Raw genomic sequence first — 26241 nt, 5'->3', positions numbered from 1 at the left:
CCAGATGAAGATACTCCCTCAACCAATGCAGATTAACACTTTCTTTGCATCATGTGATTTAAGAGTGTTGCCTTGGACACAGAAGTTAAATGACTTGCCTAGCTTCAAAAACCAACATGTGCCAGATGAAGGACTCAAACCCAGGTCTTCCTTGTCAGTTCTCTATTCGCTATGCTATAATGCCCCTCAAGTTCAAAGGGAAACAGACTCTAGAGGCCCAAACTTGAACCATACCTCCCTTCTCTTAATAGAGGTGTGATGGTGTATGGGTGTGAAATTCTGTATACCCTATCAGATATGGTCAGTACATGTTTAGTTTTGCTTGACTGTTTTTCTTATGGAGGAAGCCATATTTTATTTAGGGGTAAGGTAATATAAGGAAGTGATATTGATAGTAAAAAAAAAAAGCAGTATTAAAACAAACAAACAAACAAAATTAATGAAGAAAGTATAAATTTCCTACCTGAGAAGAAAATGGGAAGGGAAGGTGGTCAGGAGTATCTAAACTAGAACTTGTTTTAGATCATTGGTTTAGAAAATAGTATAACTATTAAGCTTCAAGATAAGTGATTTGCCAAACTAGAAACTACCTTCCACCAAAGTAATAAATAAGTCCATAGAAAATAAAAAGAAAGGATTTTTTCCCCTGAGATACCTCTTAAGGTCTTTCTGTACAAGCATCCGGTATACAGTTGGGGCACTGCAGAGAGTGGTTATGGGGTAATTGCTGAGAGTCTGGAGAAATCACAAAAGACACATCAGAAATTAAAGATCAAAAAATCAGCAATATAGTTTAAGCTTTTCAATACAATCATAGATTTATAAGATACATCACAGGTCATCTTCTCATCGGTCAGATGAAGAAACTCAGACCCAGAGGAGGAAAGTGACTTATCTAGTTGGAGACATCTAAGTGGTACAGTGGATAGAGTACTGGTCTAGGTATCAGGAAGACCTGAGTTGAAATTCTGTCTCAGACACTAGCTGTGTGAACCTGAGCAAGTCACCATATTGCTGTTTGCCTCAGTTTCCGCATCTGTAATAACAGCACCTACATCCCAAGATTGCTTTGTGTATTATATGAGATAATATAGATAATATATAATATTATAGGACAGTTAATTAGTATATAATATATTACATATAAGTAACTATATCACAATCATATTTTATAATGTATAATGTAATTATTACATAATGTCATATATAGCATAATTGTAAGCTTTTTTGCACAGTTCCTGGAACATAGTTGATGCTTAATAAATGATTCTTTCCTCTATTTCTTTTTCAAATCATACATATCCAGATCACCTGACAACTTTAAATCCATTGTTCTTTCCAGTGAAAAGTAGTGCCTTCTCATCTTTTCTACTTGCTTTAAAAATGTCGAACCATTGCACATCACAAGAGCAAGGAAGGTCCTTTAACAGCATATTGATTATACACTTTAGTAATATCAAATATCAGATGTTGCAAACAGAATACATTTTATATTATAGTTACTTCACACAGTTCCAACTTGCTATATTTTACTGCAGAAATAACTAATCACCCAGGATATTTTACTTAGCACTTCTATATATTTACATAAAGTTTAATTTTTATGCAAATATATAGAACAACATTTAAATATGTGAACTGACACAGTAGGAACTCTCCTCTTTCCCTAAGGAAATTTAAATCTTTTAAATACTGCAGCCTTCAAGTTTCTCAGACTTGCTTTTACTGGATCAAAATCTAATCTGTTAATATCGCTGTATTAAAAACAATTATGATACCAACAATTCTGACATATACATTAAATTGACAAAATTAATGAAAATTTTAATGTTGTCAGAATGTGGTAGGTTAGGAAATGAATTAAGCTATGAGTCAGAGAAAAATGTAGAAATTTCTAGCTCACTAAGAAGAAAATATTTAAATTGTCTTAAATCTTTAAAAATTGTAATTTAAGTTTTTATTATAAACTTAAGAAGCATCAACACAGTCATATTCAAATGCACAAATAGCCTTCAAGTTGCAGAAGAAAGCATACAGTATTATCTAAACTTATATGTTAACCTTAAAAAGATAATAACTAAATTATCTTCCTTATTTCTTTATCATTTTCCCAAACTTTCTTTTTCTACTATGTATTTTTCTAGACAATGTTACTATTTTAGGAATATACAGGGTTGTTATAATTTTCAAATATTGTTATTTTGCTCTTTGTTTCTTCATCCTGAATCACTTTAAGACTTTGTAGCATTCATGTTTGCCATTTCTGTTGGCAATAATCTATTGCATTTATATTCTATGCTTTGTTCAGCCCATTTGGACAATCGCTGGAGTCTTCTTTTATGTTATCACAAACAATATTGCTAGGAATATTTAAGTATGGGGAGATGTTTTTGTCCTTAGGATATAGTAAAGGTAGTGGAATCACTCAGAGTATTGTATAACACCACATTACTTTCCAAAAAGATTGCACCAATTCATACTTGTTCCAGTAGTGAAATAATGTCTCTGTTTTTTATCCTCTTACCTTCAGGTAAGAGTCAGCTCTGGTGCAAACGCTCAGAATCTGGGTATGTATATGTAAGTAGTAGCTTTACTGAGATATAGAGGATTTTATTTTTAAATAACAGGGAAGGATAAATGGTGAACAAAGATTCCCATAGTTCTTCTATTCCCCTTGTGAAAGTGATTGGTTACTCTATTTTAGAAGGGATCTAAAGGAAACTGGAGGTCCTGTCAGGTCAGAGAACCTAAAGGAGAGTTCTATGATCCTTGAGAGTATCCTTACTAATGAATAAATCACTTACCTAAAAGCCCACACCTCTATTTTAGGCTACCTCCCTGGAGAAATTTCCTTATCAATTTGATTTTGATGTGACTCCTCTTTTGGACCTGTTTCAAGCAGTTAATGCTTGCAAGTTCTAATTGGATAAAACTCAGACTCTTTCCTAGTGTCTGATCTCAATAGAAAAATTCTTACTACCTGAATTTCATGCAAGCCCAGGATTAATAAGTGACACTGAGAACTTCACAATATCTGAGTCTAATTAAAAATGTCCCCTCTCACATCTGGCAACAATTCTCTGTCAAGTCCATTTTTAGAGAATATAACTTTTCCATTTGCATTCCAACTTTCCTCCAATACAATTCTCATCTCCTCTCACTTTGTTCCATCTTGGGAGAAAGAATCTCTGTGTATCTGTTTGCTTGTTGTATACATAATGACAGTTTCTTGAGTTTTCATAAATTCCCTAATCTAGACCTTTGCTTAAATTACATCTGTTGGACCAAATAAAATAATTTTTCCTACTTTGAATTTGTATTCCTTATTATTCCAGAGATTATGGTTCCTAAGATTTTCCAATTATACTCAATTTCTTCTTTATTTTCTTCATGATTTTTGTTGTTGAGTCATTTTACTCATGTCTGAGTCATTCTTTGTGATCCCATTCGGGACTTTCTTGGCAAAGATATTAAAGTGGTTTGATATTTCCTTCTGCAGCTCATTCTACAGATGAAGAAACTGAGAGAAGCAGGCTTAAGTGACTTGTTAAACTAATAAGTATCAGAGAGCAGGTTTAAACTCAGAAAGATGTGTCTTCCTGACTCCATGCCCAATCTACTGTGATACCTAGCTTTCCATGCTTCATAGTATTTTTGCCAATTTTATTTCTACAGTTCTTTTATTGTATCCATTATCTACTTTTTTATGCCTGAGGAAATTCTTTTACCAATTTTTTTGTTGAACATATTTGAATGTGTTTTTCTTCAGACATTTCTGCTTTCATTTTTCTTAGTCCATAACATTGTTTAGAATTCTCCTATTGTCTATTCATTTCTTTTGAATGTAGTAGATGTGCTTCATTTTGATGTTTACATTTTTTTGGGGGGGTTATCAGGAAGAATACGAGCTTTACTTTTCCATCTTCTTGGAAGTCGTGTTTTAAATCTAAAGAAATATTAGATTTACATTTAAAGTAATTCTTTCTGATGAGGTCTTACTGTGTCAGTTAATTCAGTGGTATTTTATCCTATGTAAAAACACACGAGAGAAAAAAATGGATCCTAAGATATAGATTCACAGACTGTTAGATCTGAATAGAATTCTCAGATTCACCTATTCTAAACCTTCACTTTGCAAATGATAAAACAGGTTTGAAAGAGTGAATATTTTTTGAAGTATTTTTGAAGTATTGAATAAATTACAATTTATTGATTGAAGAGATAGAATTCAGGATGACAGTATCATAGATTTAGAGCTAGAAAGGACCTTCAGTGCTAGAAGGGAACTTAGAAGTCATTTAAGTCACTACTTTTTTCTTTCCCTTCCTTCCTTACTTCCTATCCTTCCTATCCTTCCTATCCTTCCTTCCTATCCTTCTTTCCCTCCTTCCTTCCTTCCTTCCTTCCTTCCTTCCTTCCTTCCTTCCTTCCTTCCTTCCTTCCTTCCTTCCTTCCTTCCTTCCTTTCCTCCCTCCTTCCCTCCTTACTTCCTTCCTTCCTTCCCTCTTTCCTTCCTTCCTTCCTTTCCTTCCTTCCTTCCCTTCTTCCTCCCTTCCTTCCTTCCCTTCCTTCCTTCCTTCCCTCTTTCCTTCCTTCTCTCCTTCCTTCCTTCCTTCCCTTCTTCCTTCCTTCCTTCCTTTCTTCCTTTCTTCCTATCCTTCCTATCCTTCCTTCCTATCCTTCTTTCCCTCCTTCCTTCCTTCCTTCCTTCCTTCCTTCCTTCCTTCCTTCCTTCCTTTCCTCCCTCCTTCCCTCCCTACTTCCTTCCTTCCTTCCCTCCTTCCTTCCTTCCCTCTTTCCTTCCTTCCTTCCCTTCCTTCCTTCCCTTCTTTCTTCCTTCCTTCCCTTCCTTCCTTCCTTCCCTTCTTCCTTCCTTCCTTCCTTTCTTCCTTCCTTCCTTCCCTTCCTTCCTTCCTTCCCTTCTTCCTTCCTTCCTTCCCTTCCTTCCTTCCTTCCCTCTTTCCTTCCTTCTCTCCTTCCTTCCCTTCTTCCTTCCTTCACTTCTTCCTTCCTTCCTTCCTTCCTTCCTTCCTTCCTTCCTTCCTTCCTTCCTTCCTTCCTTTCCTCCCTCCTTCCCTCCCTCCTTCCCTCCCTCCTTCCTTCCTTCCCTCCTTCCTTCCTTCCCTCTTTCCTTCCTTCCTTCCCTTCTTCCTTCCTTCCTTCCCTTCCTTCCTTCCTTCCCTTCTTCCTTCCTTCCTTCCTTCCTTCCTTCCTTCCTTCCTTCCTTCCTTCCTTCCTTCCTTCCTTCCTTTCCTCCCTCCTTCCCTCCCTCCTTCCTTCCTTCCCTCCTTCCTTCCTTCCCTCTTTCCTTCCTTCCTTCCCTTCCTTCCTTCCTTCCCTTCTTCCTTCCTTCCTTCCTTCCCTTCCTTCCTTCCTTCCCTCTTTCCTTCTCTCCTTCCTTCCTTCCTTCCTTCCTTCCTTCCTTCCTTCCTTCCTTCCTTCCTTCCTTCCTTCCTTCCTTCCTTCCTTCCTTCCTTCCTTCCTTCCTTTCTTTCTTCCTTCCTTCCTTCCTTCCTTCCTTCCTTCCTTCCTTCCTTCCCTCCCTCCTTTCTTCCTTCCTTCCTTCCTTCCTTCCTTCCTTCCTTCCTTCCTTCCTTCCTTCCTTCCTTCCTTCCTTCCCTCCCTCCTTTCTTCCTTCCTTCCTTCCTTCCTTCCTTCCTTCCTTCCTTCCTTCCTTCCTTCCTTCCCTCCCTCCCTCCCTCCCTCCTTTCTTCCTTCCTTCCTCCCTCCCTCCTTTCTTCCTTCCTTCCTTCCTTCCTTCTTTCCTTCCTTCCTTCCTTCCTTCCTTCCTTCCTTCCTTCCTTCCTTCCTTTCTTCCTTCCTTCCTTCCCTTCCTTCCTTCCTTCACTCCTTCCTTCCTTCCCTCTTTCCTTCCTTCTCTCCTTCCTTCCTTCTCTCCTTCCTTCCTTCCCTTCTTCCTTCCTTCCCTCCTTCCTTCCTTCCCTCCTTCCTTCCTTCCTTCCCTCCTTCCTTCCTTCCCTCCTTCCTTCCCTCCTTCTTTCCTTCTCTCCTTCCTTCCTTCCTTCCTTCCTTCCTTCCTTCCTTCCTTCCTTCCTTCCTTCCTTCCTTCCTTCCTTCCTTCCTTCCTTCCTTCCTTCCTTCCTTCCTTCCTTCCTTCCTTTTTTCCCCCTGAGGCAATTGGGGTTAAGTGACTTGTCCAGGGTCACACAGCTCCTCTGATATATTGCTAACATATCCTATATTTATCTCATTTGTACGGCTTCCCCTTAGATCATGAGCTTCTTGAGAGCAGGAATTGTTTTTTGTTTTTGTTTGAATCTCCATCTTTTAGCACATTATTGTTATTATAGTTATTCAGTCATTTCAGTCATGACTTTTTGTGATCCTATTTGTGGTTTTCTGGGCAAAGATAGAGGAGTAGGTTTGCCATTTCCTTCTCTAACTCATTTTACAGATGAGGAAACTGGGGCAAATCATGTTAAATGTCTTGACCAGGGTCATACAGCTAGTATGCGTCTGAGCATGAGTTGAACTTAGGAAGATGAGTCTTCCTGATTTTTAAGTCCAGTATTTTATCCACTGTACCATCTGGTTACCCCTGCCTGCCTGACTTGCCCAAAGTTAGACAGGCAGTATATAACAGGGTTAGTATTTGAATCAAGGTCATCCACTAAGGCCAGCAATCTTTCCCCTTCATTCATCTTTTATTGCTAATAAATCATAGCAAATTAAATTTGAAGCCCTCAGTCATATACTGACTTACCTCAGGTCACATAATAAGGTAGATGTAGGAGTAGGAAAAGTCCCAGCTTCTCTAAAGGTTTTACTATATTCATATTCCCAAACCACTCCATCTCAGCAGGTACCACTGAGTAGAATTACTGGGCAAAACTATCCCTGGGTCATAGAGAGTTCTCATGTGTTTAATGGCATATGGTGGATTCTTTTTTAAATGTTCCTTAAGAAAAAATAAGTGCCCTTCATCATGTTTTTCTAAAGGTTAATGAAATCTCAGCCATTTGATACTTTAGACTGTAAGGTATCTTACTCCTGCCTGAAAAGAAGAAATAAGCCTGGTGTTTGCCAAGCAGTATCAAATTCATGGATTAGAACAGTGAGAAGGACAGAGAAAGAAAGAAAGGACAAAGAAAGGTGAGAAAGTGCTGCTCTGTGGCAAAGAACCCAGGATCTTACTGGACCTAGAAGTCTACCTCTGCTACCCATTGTCTTTCAGTCACTGAAGCATGATCAAAATCCTTGTTTACACTTAAGACTTCTTAGTTGATTATTTAGAACTAGGCCCTTAAGCTGCTACGGATTATAGTGATATTAATAAATATTAAGCAATTAAATGAGTCAGATTTTATGCTTAAGAGAGCTGTGGGTGTTCCCTTGTTAAAATAAATGTATTCCAGAGTGAGGTCCCTAGAGACTTTATACTGTAAACAAAAATAAATTGATTATCACTGATTTGTTGATATGTGAGTGACATGGGAGGGCATGAAGGGTTTGTGTCAAGGGGTTAGTGGGGAGGTAGTAACATACATCTAAAAAGGTATCTGTGTTAAACTGGGCCATGCGGTGCACGAAGACACAGGCTCCTTGAAGCCAGGTGGAAAAGACACTACCAATGGCGGCCTTCACCCAGCCGGTGTCAGACATGTTCCACATGATATCTGAAGGTTTCAAGTCCAGCCAGTACCTGAACAAGACCAAGAGGAAAAAGGAGAAAAACATACCATGAAAAACTTCCCTGTGTTAATAAAAAGTAATTGTGGCTCCTGAGGGGCTATAATGTTGTACATTTAAATCTGTGTAGGCAGCTATGGTGTAGTTCCAAACTATACCTTCCACAAAGAGTGTACCCAATGCCGAGGCTACTCTGGGAGTGCTGGGCCATTTTGGGAGAACCTGTTGTCCCACTGGTAAAATAGATAGCCATCGCTTCCTGGCTTCCTGTCTTCACACAGTTATGTTCTTCAGAGGCTGATCTGTAAAATGTAGCCAAAAACAATGACTGAGCTTGAGGGATTAGTTTATTGTTGATGCTCTGGTTTTGACCATGACTAATAAATTATGATTGCTTGTAAATTATGTATAGTTTATGAAACCCTTTCCCATACATGATGTTATTTTATTTTCACATCCTGCAATCTAAGAGTGGAGGAGGCCCTGGGGCAGAGCTAACCTGGCTAATTATTGGTAGTTCAATAATTCTTCTCAAAAATAATTATTTTTGATAAACTTAATAATAGTCACAATACACATTAATCAAATAAACAAAATGAGAAATTTTATCTGAAATAAACCAAAAGGCAACTGCAAAATTCTTCCATTTGACGAGAGGCCCAAAGGTAAAAATTGCAACAGAGCAATTACTTATTACTCAATATTTCCTGCTTTCTTTTCAATATGTGACTCGTAAATTTTTCTTTTGAATAAAAGGAATTTGTTTAGGATCCCTCTTTTTTCAAAATATATGCATGGATAATTTTCAACATTCATTCTTGCAAAACCTTGTGTTCCAAATTTTTTCCCTCCCTTCCCTCTACCCCTTCCCCGAGATGGCAAGTAATCCAATATATGTTAAACATATTCAGTTCTTCTGTACATATTTCCACATTTATCATGTTGCACAAGAAAAATCAGATCAAAAAAGAAAAAATGAGAAAGAAAACAAAATGCAAGCAAACAACAACAAAACGAGTGAAAATACTATGTTGGGATAAGATTCCTCTTTTTGCAGATAAGACAACTCAGGCTTAAGTGACTTGTCCAGGGTCACAGATTTAGTTAATGAAATGATATATAGGCTCCTTGAGGGCAAGGATTATGTTTTGTTGCTTTTTGTATATTCTGAGCTTAGTACAGTGGCTAGCACATACTAAGCACTTAATGAATATTGATTGATTGAGTGAAATAACACTTACAGATTCTTTTGCTTCCTGATTGTGCTAGCCTTTGAGAGCACAAAGACCAAAAAAAAAAAAAAAAAAAAAAAAAAAAAAATTAGTTTTTGCTTTCAAGGATTTAACATGCTACTGTGGAATATAGCATAAAAGATAATTGGTTGAAAAATAATTTGAAGAGGGGAAAATCACTAATAATTAGGTAGATTGAGGGGAAAAAAGAAAACAGAGGAAAAACCAGATCTTATCAGAGACTGATAGGAAGCCAGGGATTCTAAGAAGCAGAGTTGAAAGCTTGTCTTCCAGGAATGGGGATCAGTTGTGTAAAGCACAGAATTCCTAGTTTGAGGAACTACAAACATATCAGTTTGGACTGGAACACAAAAATTACATAAAGAAGGACATAATAAATCTCAATAGGTAAGCTGCTACCAGACTGTGAAGTGCTATTCATGAAGCTATAATGCCTTCTTAGGAGGCATTTATATGTACTATTTACATGTAAATAGTAGATTGTAAGTTTTTAGTTTCCTTTGAAGTTTAGCTCAGGCTCCACTTATGTGATCTCAGCTGTTAGTGACTTCCCTCATCCTAAATTACCTTGTTTTCATCACCTTTATACATATATATAATTACCATGTAATCATACACATATGCACTTATTCACATAGATGTATGCATATACATATGTTGTGTTCCGTTACAATATAAGTTCTTTGGGGGCAGAGACTTTCATTTCATCTTTGTATCTCTATCTCTTGGGACAATGACTGTTGTATAATAAAATTCTAATAAATGCTCATTTATTGATAAGTTGTAAGTCCTTAATAAATACTTTGTAAATTAGATTGGATTAGAAGGGAAGAGATGAAATCTCTAACCCTAGAGTTCAAAGGATCACAGAATTTCAGAATTGAAGGAATCTCAACAATTAACTAGTCCAAATCATGTCATGAAGAAACCCTCTCATAGAGCATTCAATTGGTCATATATTAACTTGAAAGTGTACTATTAAAAGAAGGTCATTCCTCCTTGAAGCAGTTCATTCTATATATGTGAATAGAGCAGTTCCCTAAGCCCAAATAAGCCTCTTTCCAAGTTCTTGATCTTGCCCTATAGAACCAAACAGAATGAGCCTAATTGATCTTCCACCCAATGGCTCTTCAGTTACACAAAAGAAACCCTCCAAGGAGACTTAGTTCTATTTGCAGTTCTTATTATGTATGTTGCTTCATTCCTTTTCAATTCAATAAATAAAATTCTGTGTAAAAAAAGCCAAGCAAAGCCATTTATCCTGGATGGTTTGTATATTCATCTGGTTTATAAGATTTCTTGAGCTTCCTCCTTTTTTTGTGCTTTAATGGATTTTATTATATGGCTCAGACATAGACCCCAAAGCAACTTAGATGTTCTATAATTCAATCTATAAAATGGAAAATCTTTTATATTTAATACTTTAATTTTCCCCAGTTACATGTAAAACATTTTTTTTAACATTTGTTTTTAAAACTTTTGAGTTCTAGATTTTCTTCCTACCTCCTCCCTGCCTATTCCCTTTAAGAAGGCACATGGGAAGTTAAGGATATGTCTTTTAAATTCATTCTTGCTCATATATCTATGGATAATATAAGGTGTTCTAATATATGAGGTTTCTCTAACTACTTACTTAAATAGTTCATTGAAATTTAACCATCCACTGCGGCTATTTTCTGACACCAGAATCTTGATTTCCAAAGCAGAGCAGTTGGACACAATAGAATCCACAGCTGGGGCTACCTCATCACTAGCCACAATGCATTTGGCCTTGGATGCTGTTAGTCTGTAGAGAATATCTTTGGCTGTCAGCTGGATTGTCCCAGGCATGAAAATTAATCCTGGAAAAAAAATCAGAGAATTCATGTGCAAGTACATAATTGGAATTATTTTAGAATTATGAGACAAGATGAAAAATGTTAGAGGAAGTCAATTGCTGAGCTTTAGGGAAGAGAAATAGTCATGAACTGAACCAGACAATCAAGTTACAGACAAAATTCTACTGGATCCTAACCTTAGGATCCTTAAAATGAACTAGAGAACTTAGGTTTAATTGCTCAGAAGATTCTTATATTCTCTTGGAACTGAATTAAAATAATTATAGTAATAAATTGTTTTATAGAATCAATATATTCTTGATAAATATGAAGATGGAGTAGGAAAATACTTAAGAAAAGACATCTTTCCCTTCTTTTGCAGAGATTGGGGTCCATTTTCATGATGTGTTGATTGATTTTTCTTAAATTTTTTTTTCCTTAAAAAATTCCTTGTTATAAGAGATGGCTTTTTTTGAAGTAAGGGGGGAGAATACTTGGAGCGGAATATAAACTATGCAAAATAAAAAATAAATCCCAAAATATATTTTAAAATACCTCCGGATATACATATCTGGAAAAATATCAAATTAAGTATTACTGAAGCTAATTGCATTTAACTTGGAATTAGTCTTGCTAGCCAAAGAGATTTTAATCAATTATTATTATAGAAATGGTTGCTGTGTAAGACCATAGGATTACAGTATTTAGAGCCAGAAAGAACAAGCCCTTTCATTTTACAGATAGTAAGTGAAAGAGACAAGATGAAAATTGAACGCGTATGATACCAGAGATGGCATGTGGGACCATAACTGAAGCCAGTGTGGTGGAGTGGACAGAGAATAAAATCTGAGGACCTATTTATCGTATGTATAGCTTGTTTGTAGATATTTGTCTGTTGTCTCCCCCATTAGATTGTAAGTTCCTTGAGGGAAGACATTTCTTTCTGACTTTTTTGTCCTCAGCACTTAGTACAGAGCTTGACACACAGTTTATTGACATTGGACAAGTCACTTAAACTTAATGTTCATCACTGAAAAATATGAGAGTTAGACTAAAAGATCATATATTTAGAGTTAGAAGCCCCAGTCTAACTCCTTCACTTTACAGATAAGGAAAGCAAAGTCACTTGCAAAAGTCAAGCTGGGATCCACTATCCAGGGCTGATCGTAGTTTCTTCCAACTTTGTTTTTATTCCACTGTTGTTTTAACCATGTCTGACTCTTGGTGACCCTATTTGGGGTTTTCTTGGTAAAGATACTAGAGTAGTTTGCCATTTCTTTCTCCAGATCATTTTTACAGATGAGAAAATTGAGGTAAACAGGGTTAAGTGACTTGCTCAGGGCCACAGCTAGTAAGTATCTGAGGTCAAATTTGAACTCAAACTTTCCTAACTCCAGGCCTGGCATTTTATCCATTGTGCTACCTAGTGTCCCAACTCTAAAACTTTTAATTGAAAATATTATCAGATTCTTGATTTTAGCTTAAAATTCTATTTATCAAGAATAACCAATATTCATATAACACTGATATTTTAAATAATATTTTATTTTCCAAATGCACATAAAGTTTCAGCATTCATTTTTGTAAAACTTGATGCTCCAGATTTTTCTCCCTCCCTCCCTTGCTTTTCCCCTCCCCAAGATAGCAAGCAATCTGATATATGTTGAATATATTCAATCTTTTAAACATATTTCCATATTTGTTATGTTGATAAGTTTAATGTTTATAAAACACATTTCTCATAACAATCCTGTGAGGTGAGCAAAGCAAATGTTTTTTCCACATTTTATTGAAAGAGAAGCTAAGGTTCATAGAAATTGTAGAATTGGGACTTCAGTCCATGTCTTTGGACTTTGTCCTTCATTTTTTCTGCCACATCCTAGCTTTATTTCCATTTAATAAAATATATTATTTGACCATGCAACACATAGTAATCAAGCTTATTATAAGTTTTAGAAAGGGGTATCCATGGAAAAGTTCCCAGTTATTAAGAATATTGGCAATTTAGTAATATCTTTTATCTTCCCATGATGGGAAGGCTTTAAAAAAATAGATATTGGTTATTTGAAATATCACCTGTCTTTGGTTCTTATCTCTCTAAGTTGATTCCTTGACTTAGGAATGTTAACATCACAGACCTGTTCTCATACAAGCCACATTGACCAGCCACCATTCTGGAACTCTGGGTAGAATCACAGCAACTCTCTCTCCTTTCTGGAGACCACATGACTTGGTGAGAACATTGGCCACTTTGCGGGATAAAAGACCCAGTTCCCTGAAGTTCCATTTCACCTCAGCTCCTTTGTCATTAATCCACCATAGTGCTGGGTTGGAAGGACGCTCTCCTTTCTGGTCAGTGAAACAAAAGAAAGGAATGTGAAGGCTATATTCTCAGGGCCTGTGATGAAACCTTTAATGATAGAACAGCAAATCAGGGCTTGATTGATTATTTTGTTGATTTCTATACTTAAGAAAATGATGGAGAAAATGTTAATAATGAAGTTTAAACATAACATGTATTATATGTACTTTAAATTTTCTTCTGGAGATCCAATTACCAAATATTTGCCAGCATACCCCCTGAATGAAGGGGACAGCCATCCAAGGGGACACTCAGACAACTTAGTCCTGTATAGAAGTAGGGAGGGGGATTTCATGAACTGTAGAAAGCAGAGGTATCCTGGCGTTCTGTGATTCTGTGAAATGACTCATCTAATACTCTAATGCTAAAGAGAATCTTTGAATCTTTGAGAGGACAGAATCTTAGAGCCTGTCTGGTTCCTTGTCCTAAACAAAATGCAGTAAAACCTTTTGTAATAATATCTTTGATAAATCGACTCTCAATTCTTTCTTTGAAGTGAAGGTTCATCCACATAACAGGAAAGCAGAGGCTTTGCTTAAACTGACAACTTTGTAATTATCTTCAATCAACCTCTAAGGGATTCATCAACAGATAATTTTAAAAAAATCATATTTGCCTTTACAAAGTTCTGATGGGTTTTGAAGATTTGAGAATTATAAAAATACTAAGACACCAAGGAACACTTCTGAATTGTGGTTCAGTACTTAAATATATTATATATCACTCTCTCACCTTCACCACATATTTCCAATCCCATATTCAGAATTGGAAGAAATGAGATGAACTTGCATTTGTATATGTACAGCATTGACTGTTCAGTGGCTTTATTTTAATTATTTTAAAGCATTACTACCAATAGTACCTTTTGGGATAGCCTGTGACAAGAAGACTTCAAAAGTTATAATTAGCTGAACAGTCATAATGTGAGAGAAGGTTTTAGGTAAAAGTAGGGATAGTATAGGTAGAAAGGGGCTACTTTTATTGAGAAGCAAATTTCTTTCCCAAAGGGGAGAAAAGAAACCTGGAACATGAGAGTCTTGGAGAGATAGGGCATTGAGAAACAGAGATGTTACTAGTATAGGGCAAATAAGGCTTTACCCCATGTTTTTGACAACTAAGAGCTTTGTTTTCTTCAATAACTGCCAGCTCCATACCTTGCCTCACTTTGCACACCTTAGTCATCATGTGGCAAACCACCCTGGGTCATACTAGGGGTGACCTTCTAGTATTCTGTCTTCATAGTCCCTTGTTATGATCCACCTTCCTCCCAAACTTCTCAAGGATAATGATCAGACTGCCTCCTCTCCTGAAATAGACTTATGGATATGGTCAACCTCTGTACCACTATCCCATTTCCTGTCCCCCCACCCAACACAAACACTTTCTACTATTTTTGCCCTAAGTTAAAATATTCCCAATTGTGAGCCTATTGAAAAATGACTCATAGGATGATAAATCTTGAACTGGAAGGGACCAGAGAAGTTATCTAGTCTCTTCATTTTATAGATGAGGACAACAGGACAAGTGCTGATAAATGAATTCTCCAAGATAGTAAGTAGCCAAATTTCAGAGCAAGTTTCCTCTGGTTCCTGAATTGGGACTCTTTCCATTAGAGTCAAAGCTAAGGTACACAAAGAGTAATTTTGTGTGTGTGTGTGTGTGTGTGTGTGTGTGTGTGTGTGTGTGTGTATTTTACAAAGTGTATATTTCTTACCTGTTCCAGCTGAGCCCATCTATCCAATACATCCCCAGCAAAGTTAAACTTCTCTGGTAAGTCCCGTTCACAACGATTTATAGCTTCAAAGTCAGAAAGATTCAGAGGAGCCAAAACCTGGTAACCTTGATGAAAATACCTCCTAGGAAACTTAGGATTCCAGATGAATCTGAACATCTGTAACCGGAATAAAATCTTCATGATGGCAAGATGGATTTTTTTTTTGACAATTGAGCCTCAGCAGTAGGATGTCCTACAACAAGAAGAAGAATAGGGAAAATATCAGGTCCTCTGTTTATCTCATGCAGTATGCTCAGAGATGTCTCATGATTTCTATAGGTTGAACATCCCACACATTCTTTTTTCTTTGACTGAGTTTGGAGAACCTGGAACATATCTAGGCAAATATAACCAATTTGGTGATGAACTTTGAATCTCAAAAGCCATATAAGGATCAATCAATCAATCAATCAACATTTATTAATACTTACTATGTGCTAGTTGTGCTAAACTCTGTGGATACAAAAAGATACAAAATCCAGTCTCTGTCTTCAAGGAGTTTATAAACTAAGGGAGAATAACAGCATGCAAACAAATAAATACAAAGCAAGCTACATATAGGATGATAAGGTGATAAATAACAGGGAAGGCATGAGAATTAGGAGGGGTAGGGGAAGACTTCCTGTAAAAAATGGAATTTTAGTTGAGACTTTAAGGAAACCAAGCAAGTTCATAGGTAGAGTTGAGGAGAGAATTCTGGGCAAAAGGAACAGCTAAGGAAGATGCTTGGAGCTGAGAGCTGGAGTGTCTTGTTCCTGTAACAGCCAGGAGATCATTTTAACTGGATTGACGACCATATGTTAAGGAGTAAGGGAAATTGGAGAGGTAGGAAGGGGCTACAGTATGAAGGACTTCAAATGTCAAATAGAGGTTTTTGTCTTTGATCCTGGAAGCAATAGAAACCAATAAGGTTCATTTTAAATCATAGAGAAAAAAACTTGGTAGTTTGGGATAAACTTGGGATAACTGTTTTCATCTATTTGAAGGGCTGTTTTATGAATGAAAAAGAGATTCGACTTGGTTTGTGTGATGTCAGAGGGAAGAATGACGACCATGGAATGGAAGTCATAAAAAAGGCAGATTTTGCTTTGATGTAAAGTTAAGCTTAAAGTTAAGGGCAATTCCAAAGTAGAAAGAAATACTTTGAAAGGAAAGGAGATTTCCTTTGAAGTTTTTGAGGGAAGCTAGAATGACTCCAGTACTTGTTGGGAATGATAGGGAGGGTCTTCTCAGGAAAATAGGTGTAATGCACATGTAAAATATATGGGATTGCCTGTCATCAAGGGGAGGGAGTAGAAGGAGGAAGGGGATAATTTGGAAAAATGAATACAAGGGATAATGTTATAAAAAAGATTACTCATGCATATATAATGTCAAAAAAATTTATAAATAAAATAAAAAAAAAAAGAAAATAGGTGTTATAACAGATGTTTCCTTCTGGTTCCAGCATATTGTGTTTTTGTGACTTTTGTAGTAACTTCCTATTTCATCCTTATGTTTCTAGTTTCTCCCACCTTCAGTTCAATCTTTTTTCAACTTTAAGACTAACTTTCCTAAAATAGTATTTTGCATGTCACCTTTCTTCAGCCTCATGACCTTTCCTCTACCCATCCCTCCCATTAAAATAAATTTTCTTTTTAAAAAAATTATCTATTTTATTCTGAACTTAAGAAATTAAAACAAACATTTCCATAATATGACAGAATAGAAAGATAATTGTATATGAAATTGCAAATCTATTATGTACAACTATATCATGTCACTCTTTCCTCCCCCTCTGTTTTCCCTTGTATGTGTCTATATGTGTCTATATTAGATATATGTGCATATATTTTATATATGTACATACAAATATATGTAAAACAATTTCATGCATACTTCTACTATCAGTTTTCTCTGGATGCAATTAATGTCTTTTTTTCATATATCCTTTGTAATGAATTTTAGTATTTCTAATAGTCATTCAAAGTTATTCTTAAAATAATGTTGTTATTACTATATACAATGTTCTCTTGGTTCATTTTTCATATAAGTTTATATATGCAAGTTAATGGTTTTTTTAATCATTGAGTTCATTATAAAATAATTTTTTCTCCTGAGGCAATTGGGGTTAAGTGACTTGCCCAGGCTCACCCAGCTAGGAAATATTAAGTATTGGAGGTCAGAATTGAACTCAGGTCCTCCTGAGTGCATAGAGCACTGGCCATCTATAAGCCTCATAAAATAAATTTTCAGTGGTTCTTCATTACAGGATAATATCCAAATTACTTAGCTTAACATTCAAAGCCCTCCACAAACAGACTTCTACCTACCTTTTCATTTTTATCTTACCTCTACTTCCCTGCACAAACTCTATTCCTCTATTCTGAGCAAATGTATCAATCTTTATCATATTGTATGCATTCTTGATTCCTTCATCTTCTTCAGAAGATTCTCCTCATTTCCTTCCATATTGTCTAAACTCTATCTTCCCATTAATATTTCAAGTTCTTTTTTCATTAAACTTTTTTTCAAATGATCTGCTCTGAAATAATAGACTCAGTACTTTAGGGTAGGAAGGAAAGTCACTTAACCCTTTTTGCCTCAGTTTCTTCATCTGTAAAATGAGATGGAGAAGGAAATGGTCAACTACTCTAGTATTTCTGCCAAGAAAACCCAGGAAGAATAGGCTACCATTGAAAAACGACGAAATAACAAGTTTAAGCAAGCCTACCTTCTTGTACCAGATCTTATACCAGTCAGTGGTTATCTATTCTGTATTTGATGATCTCCTATGAGGGAGAGTCTACTTTGTCTATAGGCAGCTCAGTCTACATGTCTGCAGCTTCTACCCATTGTTTCTAGTTGGTGGGGAAGAAGCAAGGTGAACAATGGCAAAGAGAATTGCATCTAATTCATTTACACATGACATGAGCATATTCACCATGTCCTTCTCAAGTCTTTTCTTCACAAAGATAAAAGTTCCCAGTTTCTTTAATTAATTTCTACAGGCTATGTAAGGCCTTTCACCATTTTGGTTATCTTCCTCTGGATGTTCTCTCATTTTCCAATATCTTTAATAAGATCTAGTGCCTGCAGAACTAAACACAATATACCAAATATGTTCTGTCTGGGGCAGAGTATGTAGAGTGGTGCTCTCACTTCCTTATAACTCAAAGCTTGGCCTTCTAGAGAAGCCCAAGCTATCATCTGGAAATTTTTTTTTGAGGGGTGGGATTGACGTGTCATACCGCTGACTTCTGTTAAACTTGCAATTCACTAAAACCTTTTTCAGGTTGTCTAACCATTCTTCCTCCATGGCCTTCTCAGAATTTCTGTTGCATTTATTAATTATTTGGCATTGAATTCACGCAAACTGTTGAATTAGGGTTTTTTTTTTAATAGCTGTATCTTTTGCCTTACTGGACTATGATTTCTAAAAGGGAAGGGGAAGCTTTTAAATCAGTATAGTACTCATTGAGCCACCTCTCAGTGTTTGTTGATAATGATGGATAATGAAAGGCTTTTCATTAAATACACATTATTCCTTCATCATCTTGTGTGGAATGGAAAATCCCTTCTAGGAGCAGATGTGTTTGGGTTGTCCACAAAATTGTGTGGGTAAACAACCTAACAAAGGGTACAGTTTGCACCATCCTCTGGAAATAATGCTACCATACGCTATCACTGCCCGAGCTACATGTCCCAAAGAAGATAGAATTGAGAGCTACATTTGGCTCTACTCGTAGTCACAAAAACCAAATGATGATAAGTGATGGCAGTTATCTTTATGACTAAACTATCAATAATATTGTTATAGAAAGAAGGCATTCCATATCTAAGAAAAGCATGGATCTCTCTCCATTTAAAAGGGGAAGAAAAGAATAAGAATAAAGAAGAAGGAAGTAAAAAGGGAAAAAATGGCTAAAGTGCACCATGTTTATGCCTTAATTTTTAACGGATCAAAATTTCAGATGTGATTGGGAGCACTGACTTTCTGGTGTCCTGAAGGACTCTCTTCTCCCCTGGCAAATAATGACCAGAAATAAACAAAGGCATGAACTGGACAAATGTTGGCAATTCCAGTGTAATGACTGAGTGAAGTAATAGCTCTTTATTTGTATGATCTTCATTAGCCTCTATTTGTACTAGGTAGTACAGTGGATGGAATGGAAGCCTTGGAATCAGGAGATCCTAAGTTCATATCCAAGTTAGACAATTACTAGCTGTATGACCCTGAACAAGTCTCTTAATTCTGCTTCAGTTCCTCAACTATACAATGATCTGGAAAAGGAAATGACAAACCATGCTAGTATCTTTGCCAAGAAAACCCCAAATTGGGTCGAAAAGAGCTGGACTTGACTGAAATGATTATAAAACAACAGCAGATCCCAATGAAATGCTGCTGCTTTCAGCACCTTTGAATAATTGGGAAATTCTTGTCCTAAGGAAATTGGTGTCATTCATTCTAAACAGAAAAAGAATTTAAATTCATCTATAAATATATTTCTTGGTTTTATTTCTCCAAAGAAGAGATTGTTAGGTCTATGAAACAAAAATATTTGCTTTTATTTCCTTCATTACCAAATGTCACTTTTCATTCATGTTTTGTTTTTCAACAAATTACTGGATTAACATATCCATATTTCTAGAACTAAATATTCTAGGCTGATCCAAACTGAATTCTCATTTCTCATACGCAACTTATTGTTTCCCCATAAATATTGTGCAAAACAATTATAAAAATGGCATTAAGTGATTGCCTACATATACTCTCTAATAACCCATGATGGAGTTTGATATTTATACAATATTTCAGCTGAACCTTAATTTTTACCAAAAAATATTACTTTTTCTGCACTGAAGTGTCCAGTTTTCTTAATCTCAAGTTTTCTTGTTAGTGGCAAGTATCATTAAAGTATTAAACTACTGTCTTCAATTTGCTTGAACCTTAAAAAAATATACAGAGATGGAAAAACTAATTTTGAAAGAAATTTCATAATAAACATGATAGACCAAGCTATTTATGATTTTATGTCAGACTTTTTTTGGTAGACATTTTAATACAAATAATTCAGTGAAATAATTTCTAAACTTAAATTAGGGAAGAAAATACACATCCTTTTTAAGTGAGTGCTTTCTAAAAAGAGAAGTACATGTGGAGATACAGGTCTGTAGAAATTCTATGGAGTTAACAAATTTTTGGAAAGGGGCCCATTGTATTAATGAAAAATCTCTCTTCTAGAAAATAACATGTGTGTTTCATATTGTCCTTTGCAAAATACAAAGCGCCTGCTTCCATATCAAAGAGGCAAGAAAATCAGGATTGTGTCTGTTAGAAAGAAGGAATAGCTTTCTTTTATAAGAGATACCTTAGATTTAAAGTCCTCTTTATCGAGATTCTATTATTCATTACCTCATAAGATTTTGCTTACCAGGAGTTGCTACTGTTGGTTCAAAAAAGTCTTCATTCAAGTCAGAAACAGTTTCTTCTTTTCTTTCTGTGTGACTAAATCGTTGTAGTCTTGAGCCTCTGCTATTCAGTTGGGAGGACTGTCTTCTCCAGGGAATACGGTTTTTGTTTCTCTGGACAACATGTGGTTAAAATGGCTCATAAGACGAAAAGGTGAGAGTAGAAGGGAAAATATAGGCCTGGCCTCCCCTTTTGGCTCACTGCCAAAACATGAATAATCTATTGTACATTAGATTATTTTTTTTCTCCCAAGGAACTGGTTATATTAAAATCCATAGAGCTCCAATTACCTAAAATAATTACCATGGTAAAAATTATTGTTGATTTGTGATTTTTGGCTGTGCCAGGTTTATCACAGATTTGCTCAACGAGGTCCAGTTAATCCATATTAATCACTCTGTACACTGGCATTATTAGAAGATATTTTGACAACTTGAAAAGATTTAAGTAATTCACCTGCTCAGAGTAATTTTGATCTTAGAGATAAAAAACTTTTTATATTCCTTATTTTCTGATTTCAAATATTAGCTTCTAAAATACAGAAAATGGATCATTTCTCCATTCTGTAAAACATATACTTTCTTCCCCCACCCACATTTACATCTAATTTCTGAGACAACTCACTATTTGTTGGTGATGATAGTAAAGTTGTTTCAGCAGTCACCATTGATAAAGAATTCAGAACCAAAGGGATAGCCCAAGTGATGAACTTGGCAGGTCAATTTCTATCATTCTTTCATTTCAAAGCTATTCCCATCTTTCCCTTTTTCCTGCTGCTATTATTCTATTTTGGTCTTCAGTGTCTCATACATGAATTAGTTTCCTAACTAGTCTTCCTGAATCCAATTTCCTTTCCTACAGTTAGCGAGGTGGTTAGAGTTCTGTACCTGGTGTCAAGAAGACTTGAATTTAAATATGGTCTTCAGTCTTTACTAGTTTGTAACCCTAGGCAAATAACTTAATCTCTATCTGCCTCAGTTTTCCCAAAGGAGGATAATAATAACACCTCCTTCGTAGAGTTTTTGTGAGGATCAAATGAAATAATATACTTAGCACAGTGCTTTTTAGTAGGGACTTAATAAATGATTCTTCCTTTCTCCATACTTGATAATGCTTATCTATAGAAAGAAAATAAACTTATGTCAATACTATGTTGGAAGTCTTTCCAGATCCTGCCAAGATTTATATCCCATCACCATGATGAGCATTTGGCTTAGCATTTTGTGGAGTACAAAGACAAGAAGCAGAGTGTAGAATATTTTGCCTCCACTAAAAAAAATTTAACAGGGCTATTTATGACTCTAAGTTTCCTCCTGAAGTAAAGATCCACTTAAAAAATTCCATTGATGCTGTATAACTTCAAGTCATAGAATACTGCAGTTTACCAAGAGTTGAATTTGAAGGTCACCTGAATCCTCTGCCCCTACATTTCTGTCTTTTAGTGTTCCAGACTTCCTTTAAGACTCGGCTCAAATCCCACTTTCTGCAGAAAACCTTTCCTGGGCCCTCCACTGGATATATCTGTGCCCTTTTCATAGTACTTTCCATCTATTCTGGTCATACCTTGAATGTACATATATTTACATGTTATTTTAGCCATTAGAATGTATGCTCTTTGAAAATAAGGATTATGTGAATTGAGTTCCCTTCTCTACTACATCCTTTTTGGGTATCCTCAGAACTTGGCACAACCAATATAATAAACATGTAATTTAATACATAATAAACATCTAATGAATACTAATTGATTGACGGTTTATCAATGGAGAGAGACATATTATGGCCATAAGTAAGTGATACCATTTTATCAACCAAGAAATGGACAGGAAAAGTGAGAAAAAAAGAAAAAAATGTGAAAGATATATCTCTTTGTAAAGAAGATCTCTATAAAGGGATGATCATGCCTATTCTTTCATCTACTTCCCATGTTAAATAGTTTCTTTAAATAGGTGATGTTGCATTTGCCTCAGTTGTATTTCATATCTTGTCATTTTTTTTTATCTCTAACTTGGCATTAATATTGTTTTTTGTTTTTGTTTTTTCTTGCCTGGAATGAGGTTTCCACATAATTTCCCATCTGTATACCATGCTTTCTGCTCTCTGTTCATCATCCTTATTCTCCGTCCACCCAGAATTCAGACTTAGCTCTGGGAGAAGGTGGGCTCTGAAAGATGAACTGTGGCAAGTATTCTTAATATTTTCTTATGTTGTGGGTTCCTTTTGCAGTTTGGTGAAGCCTATGATACTTTTCTCAGAATAGTGTTTTTAAATGAATAAAATAAATATAAAATATTGCAAAACAGACCAATTATATTGAAATAAGAATGTAGTTTTCCCCTAAAATTTAGAAATGGATCCAGCATTAGCAACCATCTATTTCCTATCTGTTACCTATTCTAAACTTTGTTCTTTTGTGAAATAATATATGTAACAGATATGGAAGAAACCTTTCTCTCTTCCTTTCCAGGCACAGAACTCTATCCACCTCACTGACTGTAGGGAAGGAAATCGGATTCAGGGAGACTAGTTAGGAAACTAATCCATATATGAGACACTGAGGACCAAAACTAGAATAATAGCAGTAGGAAAAAAGGGAAAGATGGGAATGGCTTTGAAATGAAAGAATGGTAGAAATTGGATATGAAGGAATATTACAACCTCAATGTTGAGTTGCACATGGAACCTGGAGAGAGGCCTCTGCATCTGTGTAGCTTTTATAGGGAGACATTTGCTCAGAGGTAAGTCACAGAGACGTAATATGGAGAAGAAAACCTTGCTCTTCCCTGCTAGAGAGGTTGATATGTCAGGGAACAGAAGGAACTAATGAACCATCTAGACCTATCTTCTCGTTGCTATTGTCAGTCATGTGAAATATATGGCTACTGAAAAAGAGTGAACTGAAAACTTAATTCCTTATAAGAAGGGAAGAAGGATTTTCCTAATGGGCAGGGAACTCAGAAACCTGTTTTTTCCCCTTGGGTTAAATAAAGTCTTTCAATATTTTATATCTTATTAGCTTGATTATGTAGAGGTGAGCTGAAAGACTGAATAATGATTCAGGCTACATGTTCACATTCTTCTTATGATTTCCTTTATAACAAGGATCCAGATGTAGTAGTCCAGAGAAGGCAAAGGTCCGATACAAATATTTCCAGGGTTTCCCTTTGTGGAGACACAAGTTAGACAGATTCTGGGGGAATGACAGTCAGAAAAAATTTGTGGGAAACATGAACCAGAAACTGATGTTCCCAGGGATGTCCTTGAATAAGGGAATATAATCCAAAGACATTGGATCCTTCCTGGAACATGGGTGCTCATGTCATGGAAAGATGCTTTGATATCAGTGTTCTATATAAGAAATCATCTGTCAGTAGAAGCCCTGCCTCCAGGTCCCCATTCTCAGAATCTCTCTTCATGAAAACTTCCATCTAAAGAATTTTGGACAGAAGACATTAAAACTTATTTACCTAAAGCCAATGTGGTTACTTGGGCATTTCTAGGATGTTTCTAATACTCATTTAAAACTCATGAGGCAGCTGGTCCCAACCATATCTCTTTTTAAAAAAATTATTATTATCATTATTATTTTATTATAGCTTTTTATTGACAAAACACATGCATGGGTTAATTTTTCAACACTGACCCTTGCAAAAACTTCTGTTCCAACTTTTCCCCTCCTTCCTTCCACTCCCTCCCCTAGATGGCAGGTAGTCCCATACATGGTAAATATGTTAAAGTATATGTTAAATACAATATATGTATACACATTTATACAGTTGTCTTGCTATACAAAAAAATCAGATTTAGAAAGAAAGTTAAAAATAACCTGGGAAGAAAAACAAAAATACAAGCAAACAATAACAGAAAAGAGTGTAAATGCTATGTTGTGGTCCACACTAATTTCCCAGTGTTCTTTCACTGTGTGTGGCTGGTTCTGTTCATTACTAATGAATTGGAACTGAATTGGATCCTCTCATTGCTGAAGATAGCCACTTCCACCAGAATTGATCCTCATATAATATTGTTGTTGAAGTGTATAATGATCTCCTGGTCCCAGTTACATCTCTTGTAGTGTTGATCTGACTCCCTGTGGGAAAATCTTGTCTGCGTTGAAAATTGAGATAACAAGTCACCACAGGATTTCTCTAGCCATCTAATAACCATTTTAAGGGAATCATGTGCTTCCAGTGACTAGGCTACTACATCTGGGGCCTTGTTATAGAGAAAACCCTAGGGAGATTGTGGACATGTAGCCTGAATCATTATTCAGACCTTTAGGGACTACACCTCCTTCCTAGCAAAATAGGAACCAGGTTTATTATTGTGATTCTACAAGTGGAAGTCAAGAGTTGTGATATAGAAGGGAATTTATACTTAATCTCTTAGTCCAGTTCCTTAAACTCATTCTATAGATGAGTAGTTGTGAATTCTGGGATGATTAGAGACTCCTTTATCATACCTAGTTTGAAACCAAACAATGGAAGAAGCTCAGCTTTTTGTTTCTTTGCTTTACTGACTATGAAGATGTAGGGATAAGGAGCAGCCCTGTGATTTTGTTCCTTTCAGATGTTTTGCTTTTTATTCTTGATAAACAAATCCTCTGATTATAGTTCATAGGTCTGACATGATCCCCTTATAGAAAGGGATTCTTATAGAAAGGTTGAGGGGTGATGTTTTGATAGTTGTCAAAATAGGATTAGATACACCTTGAGTGATGTTGATTGGTCAGAAGGGGGTGTACTAGGACAGTATTGAGATAGTAAGAGGAATCTGATGATTCAGTTACTGCAGCCCCTATTTTTAAAGCCATACAACCAACTGAGACATGGAGAGAAAAAGAACATTTGGCTACTACTGTTTATGGACTTTAAAAAGTGATTGATTTGATAAAATAAAATGCACTCTTGAAAGTACTCTTCAAATTAGGAGTTCCTTATTTCTATGTAAATTATATGAGACTATGATAGTTACTACTCTAAAAATAACTTCTCTTTGTGATTTGCTGAGTTGAAATCATCAATGAAAGTACTATAATGGCAGATGGTTTGTCAGTGTCATGGAGATATCCTGTACATATTCCCTATTCAGATGCTCCTAGTCACAGATGAAACACTGCTAATGGCATGAAGCCCAGAAAACCTTCTCAGTGAAATCCACAGCAATCAAAGAGAGCAGTTTGCCCATCTATATTAGAAACGCGATGTATGGAAAATGCATATTGTTTATTATTAATTGGTCTGTAACTGAATTATATGCATGTATGCACATATATATGTATTTGTATATGTATATTATATGTACAAGTATCTATATATATGCATGCATATGTAAATCTATCAATTAACAAACATTTATTCAATATCTAATATGGTGCCAATGATTGTTGTAAGTGCTAGAAATATAAAAGGAAGCAAAAGACAATCCATGACCTCAAGGAGTTAAAAGTATAATAGGGAAGACATGCAGGCAACTACATACAAGCAAGTTATATACAGGATGAAAAGAAAATAATTAACAAAGGGAAGGCACTGAAATTTAGAGGGATCAGGGAAGACATCTGATAGTAGATATGATTTTAGCTATATATGTATATTCATGTATATGTATATGAATATGCCTATATCTATCTGTCATCTATTTATATCTGTATCTAATGACTATGTTTTCCTGGCTATTATTTAAACAAAATTTTCATTTCCTATTTAAAAAATGCTTGGTTGGCCCTGTGATATTATTTTTTTCATGCATATGTGTATTCATAGGATAGGGACTGGATCTATGATTTCATTGATATAAAGAATGCCTAGTGAAGAAATTCCATCAATGCAGGTTAGTTTTGTCTCTGAAATTTATAACCTTAAAGATTTGCCTATATCACTGAGAGGCTGTGACTGATCCAGAGTCACACAGACAGTAGTACTATTACAGGTAGG

At 35.8% G+C, this 26241-nt stretch overlaps 1 protein-coding gene across 2 annotated transcripts in view; it reads right to left on the bottom strand.

Moving 5' to 3' along the window:
• Positions 1 to 20424, bottom strand: part of LOC141550377 (acyl-coenzyme A synthetase ACSM4, mitochondrial-like) — a 29112-nt gene extending 8688 nt beyond the window's left edge. For both annotated transcript variants that reach the window (XM_074280963.1, XM_074280964.1), the window contains exons 1-7: positions 20271 to 20424; positions 14797 to 15049; positions 12859 to 13069; positions 10537 to 10744; positions 7809 to 7952; positions 7507 to 7663; positions 656 to 735 (exon numbers count right to left, since the gene is read on the bottom strand). In XM_074280963.1, the coding sequence (XP_074137064.1) occupies positions 656 to 735; positions 7507 to 7663; positions 7809 to 7952; positions 10537 to 10744; positions 12859 to 13069; positions 14797 to 14997 (1001 nt within the window). In that variant the 5' untranslated portion in view covers positions 14998 to 15049; positions 20271 to 20424. The remainder of the gene's footprint in view (positions 1 to 655; positions 736 to 7506; positions 7664 to 7808; positions 7953 to 10536; positions 10745 to 12858; positions 13070 to 14796; positions 15050 to 20270) is intronic.
• Between the last annotated feature and the right edge of the window lie 5817 nt (positions 20425 to 26241).

This window comes from Sminthopsis crassicaudata, chromosome 1 (assembly GCF_048593235.1).
Source record: "Sminthopsis crassicaudata isolate SCR6 chromosome 1, ASM4859323v1, whole genome shotgun sequence".
NCBI classification, from domain to species: domain Eukaryota; kingdom Metazoa; phylum Chordata; class Mammalia; order Dasyuromorphia; family Dasyuridae; genus Sminthopsis; species Sminthopsis crassicaudata.
The sequence above is the reverse complement of the archived record's forward strand: the minus strand, read 5'-3'. Positions and strand labels throughout refer to the sequence as shown.